Raw genomic sequence first — 24,249 nt, forward strand, 5'->3', positions numbered from 1 at the left:
AATAATTATTGTAAACAAATCGATTGACCGTCCTGTGCGGTAGCGTACAGATATTACGCAACGTGGTCGGAATGAAGATTCAGGCAAAATCTCTCAACCTTTTTGGATTTTGTCTTGGCACAAACGATTCACCCGTCTGGCAGCACTGCCTCGCGGTATACAACCAACCTGTCAAAGCAAATTTCAAAACAAGAAGACCCGCGAAAGAACCGTTGCTCGGAGTTGTTTGCGCAATTTTATTAGAGATTTTCACCGAGATGTCCCCGATTCCAAGGCACAACACGGCCCTAACGCGAATTGCGCTTCAACGAGAAGCGGCCAAAGCGATGCTGGAGGGCCGGGAGTCGGACGCAATTTTCTACACCACGACGTCGCTCTGCGCTGGATTTCACGCCAAGTTTGATGCGGATTGTCGCCGGTTTAGCGGAAGTGGTGAGAGTTTGTTAATTTTTTGATTTACATCGAATTTTAACATACTTGTTCCAGATAATCTTGTTACAACACTGTTGGAAGACCTGAACGGAAACGTATCCAAAGAATCGGATCAGTTTGAGCCAACGAAGGGATTTAAGGATATTCGACGACAGTGCGCGGATCTGCCGGAAAACTGGACCGTAATTCAGCTGAGCAAGGCCTTCACACCGCGATGGAACCAGCTAACGCACAGCCAGCTGCTTGGGGAACGCACTACCGTCGATCTGGTGCTGTTCAGCTTTCCAAACTCGGAACTCGTTGCGGGAGTTCCGCTTTTGATCCGGCTGGAACCGCCCGAGGATCCAGAGTTCTTCGCTCTGGCATCGTCAATCGCGGTCAAGATCAAAAGTCTTCTAACGGACGAGATAAACACGAGCTCCATGCGGCAGGAGGAGATGGAAACGTTGATTGGACGGGTGATTAGCGGTATCAAAAGCTGGCTCGGGCCGTGGATCGTGCTGTTTTGCGGAAAATTCTGTGATTCAGACGATCAGCAGCTGGAGGCGGAGGTGTTCAACCGTGTGGAAGATTTTTGCATCACCAACAAACGCAGCAAACGTGACCAGGTTCTTATCTCGCTGATTGCGCGCCGATTGGATATGGTGGACCATGCCAGTATCTATCGGTTTTGCTGCGAAATTGAAGAAAATGCCGAGCAGATTCGCGAGCTTTATACATTTCTGGTCAAGCTGAAGGACGCCAAGTTTGAGGCCTTGCCACGCTTCAAATGTTTTCCGTGCCTGATGATAATTGACGAGCTGCTCGACGGATATCCGTGGGAAATGATGAACCTGTCGCAGGAATTTACGCGCGTTGCGTCCTTTCAAATGCTGCACAGCCTCTTCCAGGCGCACAAAGCGAACATTCGGAACGGATATCTGCACATATCGGTCACAAACTGCCACAACATAATCAACCCAGGTTTGTGCGATTTATTAATTCTCGTGGTGATTATTGCACTCGATCGTAATATTTCGGTAGTCATTTCTCGACTCACTCGTAAGATATCGATCTGCCATCGACAAATTACGATCGAAACATTACTATCAAGAAATTTCGACCGTAGATCGAGAAATTTGTAATAGCAATTTCTAATTCATCAAAAATTAAAAAAAAAACTGAATTCCAAAAGCATAATATTCTAGAATATCTAAATATCTGGAAAATCTAGATATCTAGAATATCTAGATCTAGATTTTAAAAGTTTAAAAAAGATGAGACATAATTCAAAATATTTATTTACAAAATCACAAACAAATTTGTCTGCAAAAATCCAAGAATTTTCAGTTTTTTTTAAATAAAAAAAAATCAAAAAAAGCGATTCGGGACGGTGGGGTTAGATTAGGCGTGCGCCAGAGTTCTATTTTTTTTTCGAAAATACAGAATTACAGAATAAAAAAAAAAATCAAAAAAAAAATAATAATTTAAAAAATATAAAAATTAAAAATATAAAAATTATTATTTTTTTTTTTTTTGCAGGCCAAGTGCGAATGATGCTGATGATACCTCTTCAGTTGACGCTCAGGCGAGGAACATCCTGGAAGGAGCGTCACTGACTACGTCCGTAGTCCTGTTAGATCAGTCTTGATCAAGACAGTATAGCTCTGGTTCCTTGCAAGTGTCCTATTTTCTTACCTCCACGTTGGCTTGGTTTTCATGATGACCTAGCTGGTGGCCTGTGGAAACGGCTCGTAAACCTTTGACCGCCGTGGGTCAGAATCGAGACGGCTAAAAGAAAGGGGCGCGCCAATGTGGGACAGGGAAGTAATTTGTGATTGTAGACGGTATTGTTTTGATTCGCAGTATGTTGAGTCAACTGCTGTGGATGTACCTGAGCATCGCAGAACGGGGTTTCTCTTCTTTTCATTGCAGCTACCACCTATTTTCTGTTTATTTTGTTTCACTGATTTTCTAACGCGGCTTCTGTTTACTATCCTCCATTTGATTTCGATTTTACTCATTTGATTCTCTTATTTCTCAACGCTTTTCCACTCTATTTTACCAATTGATGCTGCTGTAACAAACTGTCTGCTTTCCCTTAATTTGGCAACGATATCAATTTTGTTTATCATGTGCCTTTTCTTTATTTATCTATTTGAATAATTTCTCATCTTCCCTGTGAATTGCCCTCAATACTATCCAACCTTGTTTGTTACCTCTATTTATTAACTGTTGTTAATTTCTTTATCTGCTTCATAAATTACTATCTTTCTTTCACTATTGATTCTTTACATAGTATATTTCTTTCACTGTCCAATGTTTTCAATCTTCACCCTTTTCTTCAAACAAATGAGGTTCGAGCCCTTACTTAATTTTTGGAATGATCAAAGAATTAACACAAATATTACTATTGTACTTTTGAAAAACTTTTATAAAATGCTTAGGACCAAAAATTGTAACAAAACACCGCGACAAAAGAAAAAGCAACAGATAAACACGACTCAACAATAGGGAAGATTTCAGGAGAAAACAAAACACAGTAAATAACAATTAGTTTTTGAATTCAAAATAAAACTAAAATAGTTTTTGCTTTAATGAAAGTTGATAGGCACACTTTAAATGGTTAGGCGCTTATACTTACATCAAACCCTACGTAATGTACCACCCCCGGCCGAGTTAAAATGCGTAACCGGAAAAGAAGGTGTGCATGCCTGGCACGAACACTCAAAGCGTGTTCTAGCGTGCTGCTCGTACTGACTCAGAGCAAGGGTGAGATGTAGGTGTAAGGGCAGTGCGTGTTCGTCGGGAACCTAGTGCATAAGATCGGTCAAGGCCCGTTCTTACACTGAAAATTGCGAATTGCGAATTTTTAAATTATTATTTTTTGTATCTAAAATTTTGGAATTACAGTCGACTCTCTGGCTGTCGATGTTCTTAATATCAATATTGCTCCATCTATCGATGAATTCTTCAGTCCCTTCAAACTGCATACTTCGATTGGCTTTATTCCTCGATATTTTCCCTTGCTTGAAGGATCTCTTCCTCGACGGTCCCTTGGATTCTGTTTGCTTTAAAAATCTCTTCCGGTTGTCAATATTGTCACTATCTCATGGCTTGCATAGACATTTTTCTTTGCAAAACGAAGCTTTGAACGGGTGTTTGACATTTGTTTGTTTTTGTTTGTTGGACGTTGCCATGATTCTCTCCCATAGCTGGGTACCAAGAAAAACATATTTTCAATCGAGTCTTCATTTTGCATCGTTCTGTAAACTGATGATTCTCTTCCTCGACGGTCCCTTGGATATTGACAACCAGAGAGTCGACTGTATGAAAATTTAATTTCATTTAATATTAAACTTTTATATTTAAAAACTAATAAATTTTATTTCGAATTTTTTGATTTTCAGAGTTTAAAAAATTTGGATTTATAATTTTCTTAAATTTAAAATTTTTGAACCTTAAATATTTTTTTTGAAAATTTCTGATTTTAACAATTTTTGTATTTGAAATGTTTAAATATTTGAATTTTTGAATATTATTTTTCTGAAACAAAAAGAATTTTGAAGAATTATAAACAATGACAAATATCAAGAAATTTCAACTATTTTAAAACCTTCTAAGGTTAAAGTAAATGTTAGGAAGCCAATTTAGGACATCAAAACTTTTAAAAATATTTGTACCGGTCTAATAAAAAAATAACAAGCTATTTAAAAAATAAACTTTAAAAATTTAGTAATATGGAAATAAAAAAACTGTTACTTATTAAAAAAAATCTGATTTATTTTGATTATTTAGAAATTATGTAATTTTGGTATTTATTTTTTTATTTAAAAAATTGTAAAATGGAAAATTAGCCGAATTAATTTCCAGAAAAACGAGTTTGTTTGTGGCACAATGCTGTGTGGAAAACAAGCAAATGTCGATCAGATACATGAGTGTTAGTAATTTTTGAGCTAGAAATCCTTATTTTTGAATTCCTGGAATTTTTAATTTCTTTATTTATAAATATTGGAAATTTTTAAAGTTATCTTTTTAATAATTTATTTTTTTTTTTATTTCATAATTTTTAAATTTTAATATTTCGATCAAGAAATCTCAATCGTGAGTCGAGAAATTGTGATTGAAACAATTTGATCTAGTGCAATTAAATCACCAGCGTGATATTCTAACAATGTTGAAATTTTGCAGACAAAAGCCTAACGAAGATGAGTGCACGGTTGCAAACCTTCTACAAGGAGTGGTATCCACACTTTAAGCTAATCGTGGATCAACCGCCGACCAACGCTCAGTTTAGCAGTATTCTCCACGAGGCCGATGTTATGATGTAAATTGGAATTGTTCAAAATTTTAGAAATTCGTAATTCAATTCATTCTACCTCCAGTTACAACGGCCACGGCAGCGGCCTACAGTTCATCGACGGCGAAACCATCCTGCGGCACGACATCAAGAGCTTGGTGTTCCTGTTTGGGTGCGACTCGGTGCGGCTGGCCGCCAACGGGCTGTTCAGCGAGATGAACGGCAGCCATCTGTACTACAACACGGCAAAGTGCCCCACCGTGGTCGGCGCGCTGTGGGTGCTGACCGATTTCTACACCGACTACTACTCAATTCTGCTGGTCGGCGCCTGGATTCCAACGGAAAATCCCAAACTGCAGAACCACAACGTGCTCGAGCTGGACCCGAACGCGTTTAAAAATGGCAAATTGAGTAAGTGACTGTTTGGGGGAAGCGAGTAAGACAAAGATCATTCATTGTTTATATTTCACTTTTCAGTATTTGGTTCGCTGCTGCCACAGGACTCGTTTGACGGAAACTTGCTGAAGCTGATGGCGCAGTTTCGCTGGCACAAGTGGCTGCCGAAGCGCATCACATGTGCGATGGTCTGTCGCGGTCTGCCCGTGATCAATGCCGTCGAATCCAGCAAATAGTTATCGCGTAAGTTTTACAGATAGAAAGAATGAAAAAAATACGCTGTCTAGTCGCACTTGAAAAGCACTCGAAACAAAAAGTTTCTGAAATGTTTCCGTCTGGGACGCAAAAAGAATGTCCCGCTCTCCTCAACATATCTCCCGCGGGGGAAGGGAACTTTGGATCCGGCCAGATGCCGCTGTACACGCGCACATTTGCGCACATACGCGCCGATTACCGCCAATTGGATAATGGAATGAGCGCTCAGATTCAATTTGTGATCCCCGAGAGGGGTCTCTTTCTTTTTTTTCGCAATATCGGTCGTCCTGAGAGGGAGGTGCTCACTCGAAGAATGTGATACCCCCGGCCGGATCAGTCGTCTCGAGGCACTGGGCGTTAATGGTTGTTATTGAGTCAAGTTCGGAGTTACGTTGTGAAATTGAAACGCCATTGGATTAAAATTGACAAGGACTTCCCAGAAGTTGTAAATCATAAAACAATATTGTTTAGTGCAGTGAAATGAAGCTGAATCTGCGATCCACGACGACGGTGTGTTTGTTGATCCTGCTGGTTCTAGTGGGAGATTCGATGGCCCGACGTGGCCGTGCTCGAGGACGCACCAAGTCAAGGGTAAGTGCCCATCAATCACCGTGTGTGAGAGTGTTTGAACAACGTGAGCAAAGTAATGAAATCGGAACCAAGTCTGAGAAATGGGATCAAACCGCGGCGTCCCAACACAGAAAATGGTCTTAAAACGATGCAGAAGGTGATACGCCAGTTAACTCTAAGTGGAAAATTACCAACAATATCCCACCAAAGAGAGAGAGTTGATTGTTTTGTCCAGCCCGATCTGACCTGTTTAGGTTTTGTAAGCTAGCGTGAACACGTCGTGTTCTAGTTTGACCATCTTGACTGAATGGCCGCCCTCTTTCTCTTCTGTCTATTTTCAGATGCAAATCGGGCTCCCCATCACGGGAAAGTACCGAGATCCGGAGTCGGACCAGTATTACAACAACAATAACGTAATCTACCCAAGATCGACCGAACAATTCTGTTATGCTAAAGCTCGCATGCGTTTCAATTTCAGGGAGCAAAAATTACGCTGGCCTCACATTTCGACTATGAATACGTTCTGGGCCACAAGATTGCATTTCTTTGCGTGGCACGTGGAACGCCACGGCCAACGATAACGTGGTTCAAGGACGGGGTGGAAATCTTCAGCCACCTATATCTACATGTCTGCACCATCCGTAACGGGTTCAAATGAGGGGGTTTCCTAATCAAATCTTGCACTTTTCTAGGTGCACGAGTGGTATATCGGAAAGGATAAGGTCAAGTCCAAAATTGAGATCGATCCCGCGACGCAGATGGACGCGGGCGTTTACGAGTGTACCGCCGACAACATGTACTCGATCGATCGGAGGAGTTTCAAAACTGATTTCTCGATTGCGTTCGACTAGAGGTGGAATGAAGGTGGATTACGGGCTAATATAAGGAGAGAATCGACGGTTTGTTTTGGATGAAAATGCTATTAAATTGAATAAATTTGGAATCATTGACTGCTCATATTACAGATGATAATATACATTTAAACTAAAAAACATCTTTTTTTGTTTCAGTATTAGATACGTATACACATAATAACCACCACGCGTTTCCATTGCAGTAAAATATCCAATACAGTCCAGGTTCAATTATCCGAAGCCTCGATTGTCGGAAGATTTGATTATTCTATGGTTTGTATGGGACTTCGTTAAATCGAATCATGAACCAAAATGGCCGTCATCTTGAATTTTTGAAATTTTTAGTGTTTTTAAGGTAGTTATGGGCTTAGTTTAGCAATCAGAATATAAGACAACGTTTTTTTCGTGGTTCGATTTTCCATTGATTAATGGCTGGATAACCTTAACGTGAAGACTTCCATCATTGCCAAGATTTTTTGTTCAAAGATAGAATTTTTTTTTGGAAATCGTAATCAATCAATGATTGCCAACTAGGACGTCAATGATTGTACCACAAAATTACATAAATTTTCAATTCGTCAAATTGAATTTAATACAGATTTTATTTTTTAGTGATGATCAATTTTCATCGAAAATGATCAACGGCTTCACCTTAAGATCGAAGAGCTCCATAGTAACACACCATGCATCTCCATCGAAATGAGTTTATTTTGCTGGAGACGCATGGTGCTTTATACTCGACGAATGTACCATATCCGGTTATCTTTTATTTATTTATTTTCAAATTAAAAGCTATCTCCGAATTCGATTCACGGATATTCTCCATGTTTGGATATGTTACGTAAACATTCTGACAAATCATAGAAAAAACATTTTCAGCTGTGAGCTGTCGAGGTTCGAATACGTTCAAATCAGCAATTAAAAGTTTTCATTTGATCTGTAACTGTATTCAGCTGTGTTTATAAATATCTTAGTACTATTCATTAAAAGCTTAACTAATCATTTTTCATTTCGAGTTAAAATTGGTTCAGCCGTTCCAAAGATATGACTTTTTGAAAAATGTGGTTTTGTGAAAATGGCTATAAATCCAATAACCTATCTCGGATAAGACCACCCTAATCGCCAAACAAAAGTAAAAAATACGGGTCTGAGGAACTCCCATTGATTTTTCAGTCTAGGTTATCCTTCAACAAAATTTCCATTTGAAGTTTGTGCTAACAGATAAACCTTAATTAAGTTACTCATAAAACTGAAAACAGGGTGTTTTTTCAGTGTAGTAACCTGGAAAGTGAATTAGTTAACATCAATAATAAAACTAGTTGAATTAAAATGCTTTCAAAGGTAAAATTCATGGGAAATTGGACAAATTAAATATATGAGATGAAAAAATCACGAAATGGCAAACCATAAAAAAATTTCAAAACCATTGTTTTTTCAACAAGTTTGTTTTTAAAACCGCTGCATCTTCATAAGAATTGATCTTAAGACAATATGGGGATACTTATATAAACTCATGATTTTTATATATTTGGGAGAGGCAAACAGAAAAAAATCGTGGGTTCACTTTTAAAATTAAAATTAAGCCTAAAAATTAAAAAATCACATAACAGTGGAGTATTTTTTTTTGTTTCGGAATGCTCGCAAAATTTCCTACTAGTTTGTTACTGATCACTTTCTAATACGATGCAACTGCTTCGAGAAACAGTAATAAAGAAATCACGAAATACATACATATTTAAATAACTTATGCCCTTTCCAAATGTCATTCTCGAGTGCAACGGACTCCATATATACAAATATGGCGTATGAGCCTATGATAACATTTTCGCATTCGCATGAAGATGGTGATCATAGCGGGTTGCAGACTGGATTTCGTCATGTATGTGTGATTGATAATTGTCCAGCCCCGCCTGCTTAGAAATTGATTATTTCCTCCATCCCTTCTATTCAGAACAGGACTGGTAGCACTATGAAAGCCATCCATTGCCGGCCGCTTCCATTTCCACCAAAATACAACAAAATATGTAAGATTTCATGTTTTTATTTGGTAAGATTGTTCGTCTCTTATTAATATTTGTTTTTTTTTGTATTTAAATTAATTATGGATAACATTTTTTTTGTCTTTCTTTATTAATTTGGCGATTTTTTTTTCATGTTGACCAAAATTCCCACACCTCAAAAGATGCATCACGTGGCAGAAGTACGAGCCAACACATTTCCATGGGTGTTATATTTCAAACATTCTATTCTTGCTTTGTGGCCCAGTTTTGAATGCAAACAGCATCCCACTCACAAAAGGTGCATTCTCGGTAGCGATAAATCACCTCCAATATCGTTTAACAATAGAATACTTACTCTTTGCATTGAGACGGGTGGCTATAAAAATGCATTCAGTTTGATTTTTTTCTTGGAATTTCTTTCAAAACTTTAAAAGAAACAGACTATTGTCATGACATGTATTCACTTGTTGCTGAAAAATTCACAGTTTGTTCGTCACTTTCTACACTCAAAATCAATCAAGCAAGACGGGTTGTGCTGTTTAACACACAATTAATGGCACATTTAAAATATTTTAAAAAAGTCTCTAAATTAAGCGAGATTCTCTATGTGTTGATTATAAAAAGTTCAAAGAAAATGACTCTCTGGTTGATTTTGGGAAATCGTACAACCGCACGTGGTTTACGGATCCACGAACGAAATCATAATGTAGCGCGTGCCTTTGGTGGTGAGTAGCCCTTCATGGAAGTGCGTCAGTCGTCCCGGGTGCATCAGCATCCAGCCCTTTTTCGTGTCCGTCACGGAGCAGTTGTAGCGGAGGAATTTACAACCTCCGCCTTCGTAGTCGACTCCGGCAGTGTTGAGTGCAACGTTGATGGTGTACGTGGACGAGTCGTGGTGAGGTCGGAGAGAGGGTTGCTCATCCGGCCGATAGCGCACCACAAAATTCATCAGGGAACGTGGCGGCTGAAAAGGGGGTTTGGATTAGGGCGGGTGATTTGAGAATATAAATGAAATTTAACTCACATCATGGAAGTATCCGATAAAGACCTTCTCCTGCAGGGGTTTTACATACAGCTGGAGGAACTTGAGCCAGACCTGTTCGAGTCCGACTTGGTTCATGTGGATATCTCGCGTTGGGACCGCCTCGTAACCTCCCTGAAGACGTTTATCGCTGTGGGTGCCGTCGGACCATTTGCCAAAGGCTTCCACGATTTCACGCAGATGGTCGCAGAACTTTTCCGTGCCAATCGAAAACCAGTAAACGTCCGGACACGGCTGCACCGGAACAAAGTCCTTTTCCAGCTGTTTATGGTAGTCAGCGGAGATGTACTTTCGCTCCCAGTCGTACTTGTTGTTGAACAGTTGGTAGAAATCCGGGTGAGTTCGGTTGGCGTCGTAATAGTCACTGTCGATGAGATGTCCAAACTGCTCCGTATTGACCACGTGCATGAAGATTCCCTTGGCACGCATGTGCCAACATAGCGCCATATCGGGATCGGTGTTGGTGAGCTCGTAACTGAACTCTGGCAGGACCGAGCTCTTCACAAGGTAAACCGTGGATATGAACGGAACGTTCCACAATCCCAAAACTTTCCTCCCGACAATGTCCATGTAGTCACTCGATCGTGCGTAAAAGCCTTGGCTGCTGAGAGCGCCCCAGAAATTGCTCCAAACCTTCTCCGGACGGGTCAGCACCGGCGAAATGATGTCCCTGTTCAGCGTGATCAACCGACGCAGCGTGTCCGGATCGTCAATGTGACCATCCGCATCGACAACGAACAAGTAGTCGCACTTCTTCTTAAGGCATTGATTGACGGCCAACGATCTACCCGCAAGCTCCTCAAAATCTTCGCTGTAGTCCACCATACGGAATGAACGGTATTCCTTCGTGTATTGCTTTATAAACTGATCGATAGTTGGTTTGTGGTGATCGACATTGTTGTGAATGAAAACATCCATCTTCTGCTTCGGATAGTTCAACTTGGCGACAGTCTCGAACCACTCTTCGATAAAAGGAGTCGCTTTCTCAACAAACAGCGCCACCATCACCGTCGGAAGGTTCTCTTCGTCCAACTCGATCAAATTCTCCTTAACCGTTTGGCATTCTCCATCGACAAAGGCTCCCGCCAGATAGTTGGCATATCCATTCAGCGTTATCTTACTCGGACCGTTTCCGTGCACGACCAGAGGATTCGTTGAGTATTCAGTGTTTTTCAAAAATGCTTCCTTACTGTCTGGGTCAAGCGCAAGAGTGATCTGCTCCTCAACTCCATTCATGTTCTGGAACAAGGCCGCAGTATGGTCCAGTTTCATGTTAAGCTCCTCCCTCAAATGCTGATCGATGTAAATCTTCGTGTAGTACAGCTGATCATCGTCCGTATCCTTAACCGGATTCTTCAGCATCTGATACACCTTCGATGCGTATCCCATAAACAGTCCAGAGTTCAAAAACCTCGTCCCCCGGCCCTCCAGCACCGGGTACTTGTTCTTCAACTCCGGATCTGGCCAACAAAAACCCTCCGAACCGAACAGAATCGACGCTTCAAATGTTTCAAACTTTTCCACAATTTTCTCCAGCGAAGCAAGGAAAAGTACGTCGTAGCTATCGGTGAAAAGTACGATCCGGTCGTCGTCCGACTTGTATGGTTTCAACGCGCTCCGCAGCAGATTGATTTTGTAGCCGCCGCCGAGTTTCTTCATGTCACCACCCTGCCATGGCTTTCCGAGTCCGAGGGTGGTCACCTGGTGGAGGCGCAAAGTATTTTTTATCTGATTTACATAATTTAATTTTAGAGAGCAAAATTTACCTCAATTCCGTAACGTTTGGCAGATCGAATGTAACGCAGATATGCTTCGGTCTCATTACTCGCTACCGTGAACACGAGGGGTGCCTTCCCTGGGAGTTTTTCTGAAGCAAGAAAATTAGAGACATTCCAAGAAATAAGTTTTTGAACTTTTTAATGTTAATAATTGTAAATGTAATATCGAAGAATGAGTGTCTGGGTGTAGAAAAAGGTTTTTGGAATATTTTTGATTGTGTTTAATTGATTAAGGAATGATTCTGTTTATTGTATCAACACATAATTAAGCCGATGTAAATATATAAAAAAAAATTTCCTGGACTTTGGCTAGATTCGAAAAAAATTAGAAAATTGTTGAATTGAAAACATTAGTTTCCAAACTATGTGAGACTCGACGAAAAAAAAATAAGTGAAAAAAATGTGTTCGCGGTACTGTACATTGAAAATTCACTCAAAAATTCAAAATGACCAAAATGGCTAAAATGCCCGAAATGACCAAAATGACTAAAATGACCAAAATGATTAAAATGACTAAAATGACCAAAATGACTAAAATTACCAAAATTACCAAAATTACCAAAATCACCAAAATGACCAAAATGACCAAAATGGCTAAAATGTCCAAAATGACCAAATGACCAAAATAACAGAAATGACCAAAATGACCAAAATGGCCAAAACGGCCAATATGACCAAAATGGCCAAAATGACAAAAATTATCAAAATGACAAAAATGACCTAAATGGCTAAAATAAAAAAAAATGACCAAAATGACTAAAATGGCTAACAAACCGAAAATGACCAAAATGGCCAAAATGGCCAAAATGATCAAAATGACCAAAATGACCAAAATGACCAAAATGACCAAAATAACCAAAATGACCAAAATGGCTAAAATAACCAAAATGGCTAAAATAACCAAAATGACCAAAATGACCAAAATAGCCAAAATGACCAAAATGATCAAAATGACCAGAATTTCCAGAATGACCAAAATGACCAAAATAACCAAATTGACCAAAATGGCTAAAAACCCCAATATGACCAAAATGGCTAAAATAACCAAAATGGCTAAAATAACCAAAATGGCTAAAATAACCAAAATGGCCAAAATGACCAAAATGATCAAAATGACCAAAATGACCAAAATGACCAAAATAACCAAAATGACCAAAATGGCTAAAATAACCAAAATTACCAAAATTACCAAAATAGCCAAAATGATCAAAATGACCAGAATTTCCAGAATGACCAAAATGACCAAAATAACCAAAATGACCAAAATGACAAAAATGATCAAAATGACCAAAATAACCAAAATGACCAAAATGGCTAGAAAACCCAAACTGACCAAAATGACCAAAATGGCTAAAATAACCAAAATGACCAAAATGATCAAAATGTCGAAAATGACCAAAATGACCAAATGACTAAAATGATCAAAATTACCAGAATGACCAAAATGACCAAAATGACTAAAATGACCAAAATAACCCAAAATGACCAAAATGATCAAAATGACCAAAATGACCAAAACGACCAAAATGGCCAAAATGACCAAAATAACCAAGATGACCAAAATGACTTAAATGACTAAAATGATCGAAATGGCCAAAATGACTAAAATGACCAAAATTACCAAAATTGCCAAAATTACCAAAATCACCAAAATTACGATAATTACCAAAATTACCCAAATGACCAAAATGACCAAAATGACCAAAATGACCAGAATTTCCAGAATGACCAAAGTGACCAAAATGACCAAAATGACCGAAATAACCAAAATGCCCAAAATGACCAAATGACCAAATGATTAAAATAACCGAAATGACCAAAATGACTAAAATGTCCAAAATGACTAAAATGACCAAAATGATCAGAATGACCCAAATGACCAAAATGACCAAAATGACCAAAATGACCAAAATGACCAAAATGATCAAAATGATCAAAACGAAAAAATGATCAAAATGACCAAAATGACTAAAACTACCAAAATGACCACAATGACCAAAATGACCGAAATGACTAAAATAACCAAAATGGCTAAAATGCCCAAAATGACCAAAATGACCAAGATGACCAAAATGACTTAAATGACTAAAATGATCGAAATGGCCAAAATGACTAAAATGACCAAAATTACCAAAATTGCCAAAATTACCAAAATCACCAAAATTACCAAAATTACCAAAATTACCCAAATGACCAAAATGACCAAAATGACCAAAATGACCAGAATTTCCAGAATGACCAAAGTGACCAAAATGACCAAAATGACCGAAATAACCAAAATGCCCAAAATGACCAAATGACCAAATGATTAAAATAACCGAAATGACCAAAATGACTAAAATGTCCAAAATGACTAAAATGACCAAAATGATCAGAATGACCCAAATGACCAAAATGACCAAAATGACCAAAATGACCAAAATGACCAAAATGATCAAAATGATCAAAACGAAAAAATGATCAAAATGACCAAAATGACTAAAACTACCAAAATGACCACAATGACCAAAATGACCGAAATGACTAAAATAACCAAAATGGCTAAAATGCCCAAAATGACCAAAATGACCAAATGACCAAAATGACCAAAATGACCAAAATGACCAAAATGATCAAAATGATCAAAACGAAAAAATGATCAAAATGACCAAAATGACTAAAACTACCAAAATGACCACAATGACCAAAATGACCGAAATGACTAAAATAACCAAAATGGCTAAAATGCCCAAAATGACCAAAATAACCAAGATGACCAAAATGACTTAAATGACTAAAATGATCGAAATGGCCAAAATGACTAAAATGACCAAAATTACCAAAATTGCCAAAATTACCAAAATCACCAAAATTACCAAAATTACCAAAATTACCCAAATGACCAAAATGACCAAAATGACCAAAATGACCAGAATTTCCAGAATGACCAAAGTGACCAAAATGACCAAAATGACCGAAATAACCAAAATGCCCAAAATGACCAAATGACCAAATGATTAAAATAACCGAAATGACCAAAATGACTAAAATGTCCAAAATGACTAAAATGACCAAAATGATCAGAATGACCCAAATGACCAAAATGACCAAAATGACCAAAATGACCAAAATGACCAAAATGATCAAAATGATCAAAACGAAAAAATGATCAAAATGACCAAAATGACTAAAACTACCAAAATGACCACAATGACCAAAATGGAGTGGTGCGGTGCCTGTGTGGACGCGCAGTCCTGTTTTTTCGTGTTATTTTCCGTCTCTTTTATGTCGCTGTTCGAGTGCATGGGGTGATTGGTCATTATAATTAAATAATGGCATCAGTGGTGCGGTGCCTGTGTGGACGCGCAGTCCTGTTTTTTCGTGTTATTTTCCGTCTCTTTTATGTCGCTGTTCGAGTGCATGGGGTCATTGGTCATTATAATTAAATAATGGCATCAGTGGTGCGGTGCCTGTGTGGACGCGCAGTCCTGATTTTTCGTGTTATTTTCCGTCTCTTTTATGTCGCTGTTCGAGTGCATGGGGTGATTGGTCATTATAATTAAATAATGGCATCAGTGGTGCGGTGCCTGTGTGGACGCGCAGTCCTGTTTTTTCGTGTTATTTTCCGTCTCTTTTATGTCGCTGTTCGAGTGCATGGGGTCATTGGTCATTATAATTAAATAATGGCATCAGTGGTGCGGTGCCTGTGTGGACGCGCAGTCCTGATTTTTCGTGTTATTTTCCGTCTCTTTTGTGTCGCTATTTGTGTTCATGGGGTGATTGGATTTCTTCTTCTTCTTTTTTCATTTATTTTTTGTTCGCGCGTTCGTTGGCCGATGAATTTTATTTTTGTTCTCTTTATATAGTTTTCGATAGAAACGATCCGATTTTTTTTTTTTTTTAGACAAGCAAGTCGTATTGCTGGATTAAGTCCTTTCCATTTTATCGAGGATCGGAAGGCACGTCGACGGATATGTTTTAAGGCTTATGATATAAAATAATTTTAATGAATGAAGCCCTTCCTACATCACCGTTGATCGGAAGGCACGCCGACGGAGAATTTCTGGAGAATCGCGGTCGAATTAATACTATATTTAAATCCCTAGATAGGTATCGAAAAAAGTGCAGTGCTTCTTGGGACGCGCAGTCCTGTTTTTTTTGTCTCTTTTGTGTCGCTCTTTGTGTGCATGAGGTGATTGGGCATAATAATTGAATAATGCCATCAAAAGTGCGGTGCTTCGGTGGACGCGTAGTCCTGTTTTTTCGTGATAATTTTCGTCTCTTTTGTGTTGCTATTTGTGTGCATGGGGTGATTGGTTTTATGTGAGTAGGTTTTTTTATGTTATTTTTATTTATTTTTTTCTCTCCATTTCCTCAGTTTGATTTGCGATTCCTTTCCGTCGGGTCGTGTTTTTTTTTTTCGCGATCGTCGTCGGTGTGTTTTTCGTTTTTTTTTCGCGTGCGTGTATGTGTGTAAAGGTGCGGCTGGCTCTGGTTGTCATCGATGACAATTGAGTCAGTCTGATTTGCGATGCCTTTCGGTCGGGTCGCAGGGTTTTTTCGCATTCGTCGTCGGTGTGCAATAACAACAAAACCTTATCATACCATTTCAGCTCGATAAACATCGTAACTCGTCGTTCGCTTCGTTAATCAGTACCCCACTAAACATGAATCATGTAAAACTCTTAAAAACATCTCAATTAAAAAGTCAGACTGTTAAATCCTTCATCATTTAATTACAAATAATTTTGGTTCTATCTTTCCACAGCCGGCTGTCTAAGATTAAACCATTTCAATTAAAAGTTAACAGCCGATAAACGGGAAATGTCTCATCCGCAGCATCCGATTGCTTGCCTTGAGAATAAAACATAATACCTTCAACAAACACTATGATTTTGGGTCGCATCATCATCTTCTATGATGAATCCTGACCAAATACCCTATCCTACTAACAAATTTTCAGGTTCCTGGCGCTTGTGGGGTGTAAGCACAGAGTAAATCAGCTGCCCTAGTAGCAACCTGCGCTAACTAACATTCCCGTCCCTTAAAATCGAGATCTACAAACTGACATGGCGGGCGCCGTTGGTGGCCAATGACTGTTACCTATTCGCAACTGATCTAGCTTTAGCAATCATGGTGTTTTATCTTTTCAGCGCATTCATACATGCTGTTGATAAGGGAATCACCACTAGATCGTCGAAGCATATAATCAGTAGTGCTGAAAGGATATTACGGTTCTGTTCAGCAACGGAGGGGCAACCATGGGTGATCTCTCATGCTCATGCTCATGCTCAAAATGACCAAAATGGCCAAAGTGACCGAAATGACTAAAATAACCAAAATGGCTAAAATGCCCAAAATGACCAAAATAACCAAGATGACCAAAATGACTTAAATGACTAAAATGATCGAAATGGCCAAAATGACTAAAATGACCAAAATTACCAAAATTGCCAAAATTACCAAAATCACCAAAATTACCAAAATTACCAAAATTACCCAAATGACCAAAATGACCAAAATGACCAAAATGACCAGAATTTCCAGAATGACCAAAGTGACCAAAATGACCAAAATGACCGAAATAACCAAAATGCCCAAAATGACCAAATGACCAAATGATTAAAATAACCGAAATGACCAAAATGACTAAAATGTCCAAAATGACTAAAATGACCAAAATGATCAGAATGACCCAAATGACCAAAATGACCAAAATGACCAAAATGACCAAAATGACCAAAATGACCAAAATGATCAAAATGATCAAAACGAAAAAATGATCAAAATGACCAAAATGACTAAAACTACCAAAATGACCACAATGACCAAAATGACCGAAATGACTAAAATAACCAAAATGGCTAAAATGCCCAAAATGACCAAAATGACCAAATGACCAAAATGACCAAAATGACCAAATGACCAAAATGACCAAAATGACCAAAATGACCAAAATGACCAAAATGATCAAAATGACCAAAATGGCCAAAATGGCCAAAATGACCAAAATGACCAAAATGACTAAAATGACTAAAATGAAAAAAATGACCAAAATGAACAAAATGACCAAAATAACCAAAATGACAGAAATTACTGAAATGACCAAAATGACCAAAATGACCAAAATGACCAAAATGACCAAAATGGCCAAAAGGACCAAAATGACCAAAATGACTAAAATGACAATAATCACAAAAATTACAAACTACCAAAATTACCAAAAATGATTAAAAACCAAAAATCCGAAATAACTAAATCCACCAAAATACAAAAATGACCGAAATGATTTATGCGATTCAAAGTACGATGTTGGAAGTTAATAATGCTTTCTAGGCCCAGTGAAAAAAATATAAATTAACTCTAAAATGACGAACTCCTCGTCACAGTGTCCTGATGCAAACAATGATCGAGCTGTAGCTGTCACAGCCCTGCGAAGTATGTTGGCTGACATATCGGGCGGTCAGTCAACAAAAAAAAAACAGCTAGAAGTCGCCTGACAAAAAAACTTTTGCTAGAAAGAGATAGGAAACCTGATGCAAACAAACGTCCAGCTGTCATGTAAACATACTTTGAATGTGTTGGTAAATTTCTGACTAGAAAGCCTTATATAAAAAATATAATAAAACAATTGATGTAGAGGCGAATTTGGGTTGTAGAGGGTTAATTTGACTTAATTGGTAATTTTTGTCTGTCTTAATCTATTATTCAAAGCAAATTGTTGCATGGGGTCTCGTGGCGCAGGGGTAGCGGCTTCGGCTGCCGATCCCGATGATGCTATGAGACGCGGGTTCGATTCCCGCCTTATCCACTGAGCTTCTATCGGATGGTGAAGTAAAACGTCGGTCCCGGTTTCTCCTGTCTCGTCAGAGGCGCTGGAGCAGAAATCCCACGTTAGAGGAAGGCCATGCCCCGGGGGGCGTAGTGCCAATAGTTTCGTTTTTCGTTGCATTTTATGGTCATATTGAAAAACAAGAATTGAAAATAGGCAAATAAGATTTGAGCTTGTAAATAGACTTCAAATAATCTGAAACAAAGAAATTCATGCATGATAAATGTATTTACATAAAAAATAAAGATTATTCATTGCTTAGTTAGCGATCGTGCATAGACATCCCACATTGTTTTTTTTTTAATTAAAAATTGCAAAAAAGGTGTAAAACCTGTGCAAACCTCGATTTTTTCATCTTTCGTCCTATTTATCTAACTAAGTAAACCTCGTTTTATAAATGCACAGCTCGTGCTGAAAAAATCTTCATTATGAACTTTCTAGACAAAACAGCAAATATCGTATGAATAATGCAGAGAAGTTTAAGTAATAGTGGAGTCCTTAAAGACCGCTTTAAAATAGAACTGCCACGCAACAATCGTGTAGGAGTGTACAATCTGCTATATTCATCACATCATTTAACGAATAGGGTTGAAAACGCATTCTGCGGCAATAACTTTCCATGTTTTAAGTCAACTGAAGAGACGTTTTCACATCCGTTGTTGTAATCGTATGTTCGCTTACATGTGTTTGAAACATGCTGATTGAGTGTATTTTTTTTTACAATTGTTACGGTGTCTATTTTGGGATTCTTTCCATTTGATTCCTTAGTAAAAGGGCATGTAAACTGCCGCAAAATGATTCGTTCATCCTATGCGATGCACACAATGTCCTCTCATTGAACGTTCTGGAATGAGTTTACAACCACGCAAAGATCGCACACACTGCTCAACCAACATGTGTGAATGTATTGCTCGGCTCGTAATGAAACTGATTAAATGATCTCACTTGCTGCCACCGCAACGAGATGAAAGTGTATGGTAACAACGCGGTTACTTCCGCAAGTGAAATACAATGTTTATTACATCAATGTGTGTTTTGTATATATTAGAAGATGCCGGGAATGGGTGAGCAGCACATATGGCATTTTAGAATAATCTTGTCCGGAGAAAGCGCGTACGTGATTTCTCACACTTCCAGAATGGACCAGCTAAACCAAATGTTTGCTTTACATATTGTGCGGTACGATTTGGGTCATTAACTTCTACTTTTTTTTGACTCGCTGACCAGATTTCTTATCAAATTTGTCTTGTTCAATTTGAACCCAGAGGAAGTGTAAAATTGTCGAACATGACGAGTTTTATAGCTAAAATGTTGGTTTTATTCTTTAACCTAAATATACTATTACTTACCTTCACCCACGCACAGATGGCTCACACATGCCAAAAGTAATACTAAAAATTGCGCTAAAACTATCGTGGAACACATTTTGAAACAATTTTAACACTACCACCGCATTGAATCACAAAAAAAGGAGTTAAGGCGAAATGGCTTATTACTAATTTGCAGTAATTCACTGCACGCGCCGCCTACTACTAGCCAGTGCCAATGAACTGTTCACCGCGGCTTCACTCACTGAATTAACCCAAGTCGGCACGAGAACGTCTCTGTTCGGCACGAAGCGATCGTCAGTCTGGAAAAATAATTAAAAAGTGCAAGCACAGCTCAGTCACTGCCACACACATCTGCGTTTGACTCAAATTTCGTGTTGTGTTGTTGTTTTTGGTGCGCATAAAGTCCCATGATTTTTATGCAGTAACTCCAGGAGCATGGGAGGGAGCGAGAGAGAGCATAACTATCACTCAAAAAAATATTCACGTTGAAGTTACGTGAAAAGCTATGTGGTTTTTTTCCACTAGAGTTTTCACGTAACTTCTACGAGGTGACGCTAGTAGAAATGAAATTTGCTTGGCCAGATCATTTCACGTTGATTCTACGTGTTTCACACGTAAAAGCTAAATTAATCAATCTATGATTTCTACATGTTTTTTGTAGTAAACGTTATATGATTTTTCTTTAGTTTTAGGAGGTTATTTAATTTTTTTTCGAATATAAATAAAAAGAAATATAGTGCAGTTTGTTATAACTTATTTTATTTATCAATCAATAATTTTTTCATCGATGCAACGCACAACACTTTTTGTTCTTCCCAACAAAAATTGCCCCGAGATCTATGATTAGTCGAGTCCTTCGCCTTGTCCACCGACCACGTTTAACTGCTGCTTCTGTCATGGTCGGCATGAGGCTGACCACAAAGTACCCGGTGTAGACGATCGGATCAAAGACTTCTCCAGGACACACTCGCGATGGACACGTCCGTGACATTTCCGGTGGCGTCACCATGGTTGCACCGGTCATGATAACCATTTCGACCGAAGAACCCGGGATCGCGTTCTAGGGGTCCTTCAGGATACCGCAAATGTTGGCACCGGCCAGAATTCCAGATGCCACAGGGAAAAGAAATGCGTCTTCCAGAAAGCGGTTTCTGAAAAAAACATCAATTATGCAAAAAGAAACAATTTAAACTTAATATTACTTACCAACATTTATATTTTCAATAAGGTTTTACGAGCACAGTCCGGCAGCAGGTCTTCCCGTACGCCGTCAATTTTCATACTAAAATAATCACGTAGAAATTTGGTGAACTCGAGAAAAAAGGTGCGTTGAAGTTACATTTCAAAACACATAAAAGCTACATGAAAAAACCTAGTGGAAAAATACTATAAGGTTTTTCACGTAACTTCAACGTGAAAACATTTTTTTCCAGAACACTTTCACATTATTTTTACGTGTGACACGTAAATCAGACCTATGGAGGGGAAAACTGGGGTTACGTGTTTTTTCACGTAGCATCTACATGTGGATTTTTTTGAGTGTATATATAAAAGGGGCGAGTGTGGAAAAATAAACGCATACGTTCTGTCATGTCAGCCTCAGCAGCAGTTTGTCGGCCATTTTCAGCCGGACTTGCGTGCAACATTTCGAGCAAGGTTGAATGGAAGTTATGTTTATGCTGCGATTGTTGAGCAACGGACATGGGGAGATGAGCGGAACACCATGCGCCTCCTTTACTGGAACCTATATACAAAAATTGTGATTTATTTTTGAAATTTTTAAGATTTTTATTTTGTACGATTTTCCAACTGACCTAGCCTTATACGTAGATTGATCTTTACAAAATATTTGTTTGAACAGATTTCTAGAGAAAATCGTACCTTCAAAAAGATGTTCATTTGTAAATAGATATTCCACTTTAACAGACATCCATTTTTCATGTGAATTTTGGGTGACCCTGATCCTTTGGGACTATTATTATTAAATTTTGAATGATAGAATATTTTATTTTAACGATTTTTATTGTAACCTGTAAAAAAAAACTTTCTAGGTACAAATCTCCGATCTCCGGTCTATAATATTTTGCAAGATATTTGGCTTCAGCCTAATTTGATTTTAAAATTTATTGAATGTTTCTTTTTTTGCAATTCCGTTCCGTAACGTTTTCTGTCATTTATTTTTTCGTCCGTACCTTTTACTCGATTCGTGGCTTGCCAATCTTGAATCTTCTTGTAGGCAGCTTCATATAGCGCCTTCCATTTTTTCCGAAATATATAGAGGGCAGTCAGAATCTGTTTCGGACTCACTCATCCTTCTTCAGATCTTGAAAAAAAAATCAACTTGATTTGACGGTGGTTGGCAAAATCATGACAGAACAAACTATTTCAGAATTCACAGGCTACTGAGTCGGAAAAACAAGTTAAATATAATATTTATTGTAATGCAAAAACATTTTTTTTGCGATACCATCGTGCAACAGAATCGAATAGAAACACTTTTCAAAACAAAAGCAACGAAACCGATGCTGAAAGGTTGAACTTTTTAGCACTCGTTTGGAAAAGTAAAACTTTTCATCATTTTTTTTTATTCAAACGATTTATTGACTAAATGACAAAATGACCTATAATTCTGTTCAAAAGGTTTTTTTTCGGAATTGCAAAAAATGTAGTGTGGAACTCGCTGCAAAACTTGATTTTTTCATCACTCGTCGTATTTATCCAACTCGGCGAACTTCTTTGGGTAAATTTACTACTCGTGCTGAAAAAATCTTCTTTTTGCAACTTGTTGCATAAACTAATATATTGCTGTTTCTTCGAGTGTATTTTAATGCTTTCAAAAAACACTATAATTTTCAAAAGTTCATAAGACCGTTGTAGATATTTTTCAAGGTTAATGTCGAAGGACCTGTGCTATTGATTGACTATTGATGAACAGTTGAACATAATGTCTGCATATTGTACTGACCCACAGAAGAGCCAATAAAACAAGTTTTTGGCAGCACTCAAGTTAATGAGGTGATAATGAGGGTCGCACATTACGTAACCGGTTTTTCCTTTCTCGCAGAAGGGGACATCATAAAAGGGTGCTGCTTACATAAAATTAATCTCTTGTAAAATTGCACGTGGAGGTCAACATTTTCTTTTCTCTTCATTCTTGCAGGTCATGCCCAATCTTGGATGACGACAGCTCGAATGTGATGCGTTGGAGCATCATCGACATCTTCTTGTGATAAGGTTAGTGGTTTTATTTAGCAAGTGTGTTTTGTATGGTTCCATGATAAGAGACTGATGAAATAACAAATGAATTTGGGTTTTGGTACATTTTTTTATTTGGCTTTTTACAATTGAAAATACGTTTGAAAAGTTATTCAAGTTATTCGGGAACGTTAACTTTCGGCTATCACATTGACCTATCGAGCAGGTCGACTCAAAAAGAGGAATCACAATTTAACCGCTAAACGTCTGTGACTGCGCACCTGCGTTCGCCGCCGACCCACTGAATCCACCAAAGCCTGGGAAACCTCCGGCACCGCCCGAGAAGCTCTGGGCACCTGCGTTAGCTGCCGAACCGCTGAAACCGCCATGGGGACCAAATCCGCCCTGGGTGAAGGATTGCGAGCCTGCGTTTGCGGCCGATCCCGAGAAGCCACCACCACCGTGGGGTCCAAATCCTCCGAAGCCTCCCTGGTTGAACGACTGAGCTCCGGCGTTAGCAGCCGACCCCGAGGCACCGAATCCGAACTGCGGAGCGCAACTCACGGCAGCCACGATGGCCGCAACCAAGGCAATACACAGGAATGACTTCATTTTGAGGCTTGAAACTGACGAGGATCGCTACTCTTGAGCTTGAACAGTGTTACACCGGTTATGATGCTCCAGTTCTCGAGTGGCCAATCTTTTATACTCGGTGACCGCCACAGCATAATCACAAATAATACACATAGTAAAATCGTACATATACATTTTTTTTTCACTAAGGTATCAATGTTTTTGTCGGGAGCGTGCCGGCAAAGACCGGTCTTATCGGAAAGACCGCGGTGCTAGTCGTTATTTTTGTGTGTTGTTTTCGGTATTTTACAGTGTACCACAGAGATCAGCTGGTGGACCGTTTGGTTCGATTTATTCTCTTTTATGGTGGTGTAGTAATTACTATACATGCTCTTGTTGACGCAGTCTGGAGCATGTTTCGAGCTGGGTTTCCCCGACACATTGAGTATTCCCTGCATGAGATCCAGTTCATCAGCTGTTAACAAGAAAAGATGCGTGTTTCGACTGGATTCGGGAAATTCCCTGCAAGAGTTATTGATCTGTATTTTTTACTCTGTATTTTTACTAGTTTTTTTCTCTGTTGGTGTCTCGTCATATTTTGTTTGAATTAGACACGCTAAAATTTGATATTTTTGATTTTGTCATATATATTTTTCATCATTTCTAGCTATCACTAAATCTAACAAATTTAGAATGATAAATGCAATGAACCATTCTGAGAAACCACGCGCCT

General features: G+C 38.6%; 4 protein-coding genes across 4 annotated transcripts; 2 read left to right on the forward strand and 2 right to left on the reverse strand.

Annotated features, from left to right (window-relative positions):
• Positions 1-176: 176 nt before the first annotated feature.
• Positions 177-23,063, forward strand: LOC120416142 (uncharacterized). The gene is made up of 6 exons (XM_039577818.2): positions 177-432; positions 487-1,395; positions 4,603-4,738; positions 4,797-5,122; positions 5,189-5,350; positions 22,909-23,063. Exons 1-5 carry the CDS (start codon positions 258-260, stop codon positions 5,341-5,343), a joined length of 1,701 nt encoding a protein of 566 aa, XP_039433752.1. The 5' UTR covers positions 177-257; the 3' UTR covers positions 5,344-5,350; positions 22,909-23,063.
• On the forward strand, positions 5,719-6,911 carry LOC120416143 (immunoglobulin domain-containing protein oig-4-like). The gene is made up of 4 exons (XM_039577819.2): positions 5,719-5,953; positions 6,274-6,345; positions 6,411-6,560; positions 6,625-6,911. The coding sequence occupies exons 1-4, from the start codon at positions 5,843-5,845 to the stop codon at positions 6,781-6,783; spliced, it is 492 nt and encodes a 163-aa protein (XP_039433753.1). The 5' UTR covers positions 5,719-5,842; the 3' UTR covers positions 6,784-6,911.
• On the reverse strand, positions 9,229-20,101 carry LOC120416141 (procollagen-lysine,2-oxoglutarate 5-dioxygenase). The gene is made up of 4 exons (XM_039577817.2): positions 19,767-20,101; positions 11,595-11,695; positions 9,811-11,529; positions 9,229-9,750 (listed from the first exon to the last, which is right to left on the reverse strand). The coding sequence occupies exons 1-4, from the start codon at positions 19,840-19,842 to the stop codon at positions 9,466-9,468; spliced, it is 2,181 nt and encodes a 726-aa protein (XP_039433751.1). The 5' UTR covers positions 19,843-20,101; the 3' UTR covers positions 9,229-9,465.
• Positions 23,064-23,195: 132 nt separating the features above from the next.
• Positions 23,196-23,555, reverse strand: LOC120416151 (keratin, type II cytoskeletal 2 epidermal-like). Its single transcript, XM_039577829.1, has one exon. The coding sequence runs from the start codon at positions 23,553-23,555 to the stop codon at positions 23,196-23,198; it is 360 nt and encodes a 119-aa protein (XP_039433763.1).
• Positions 23,556-24,249: the final 694 nt, after the last annotated feature.

The sequence above is a fragment of the Culex pipiens genome, chromosome 3 (genome assembly GCF_016801865.2).
Source record: "Culex pipiens pallens isolate TS chromosome 3, TS_CPP_V2, whole genome shotgun sequence".
Taxonomy (NCBI): domain Eukaryota; kingdom Metazoa; phylum Arthropoda; class Insecta; order Diptera; family Culicidae; genus Culex; species Culex pipiens.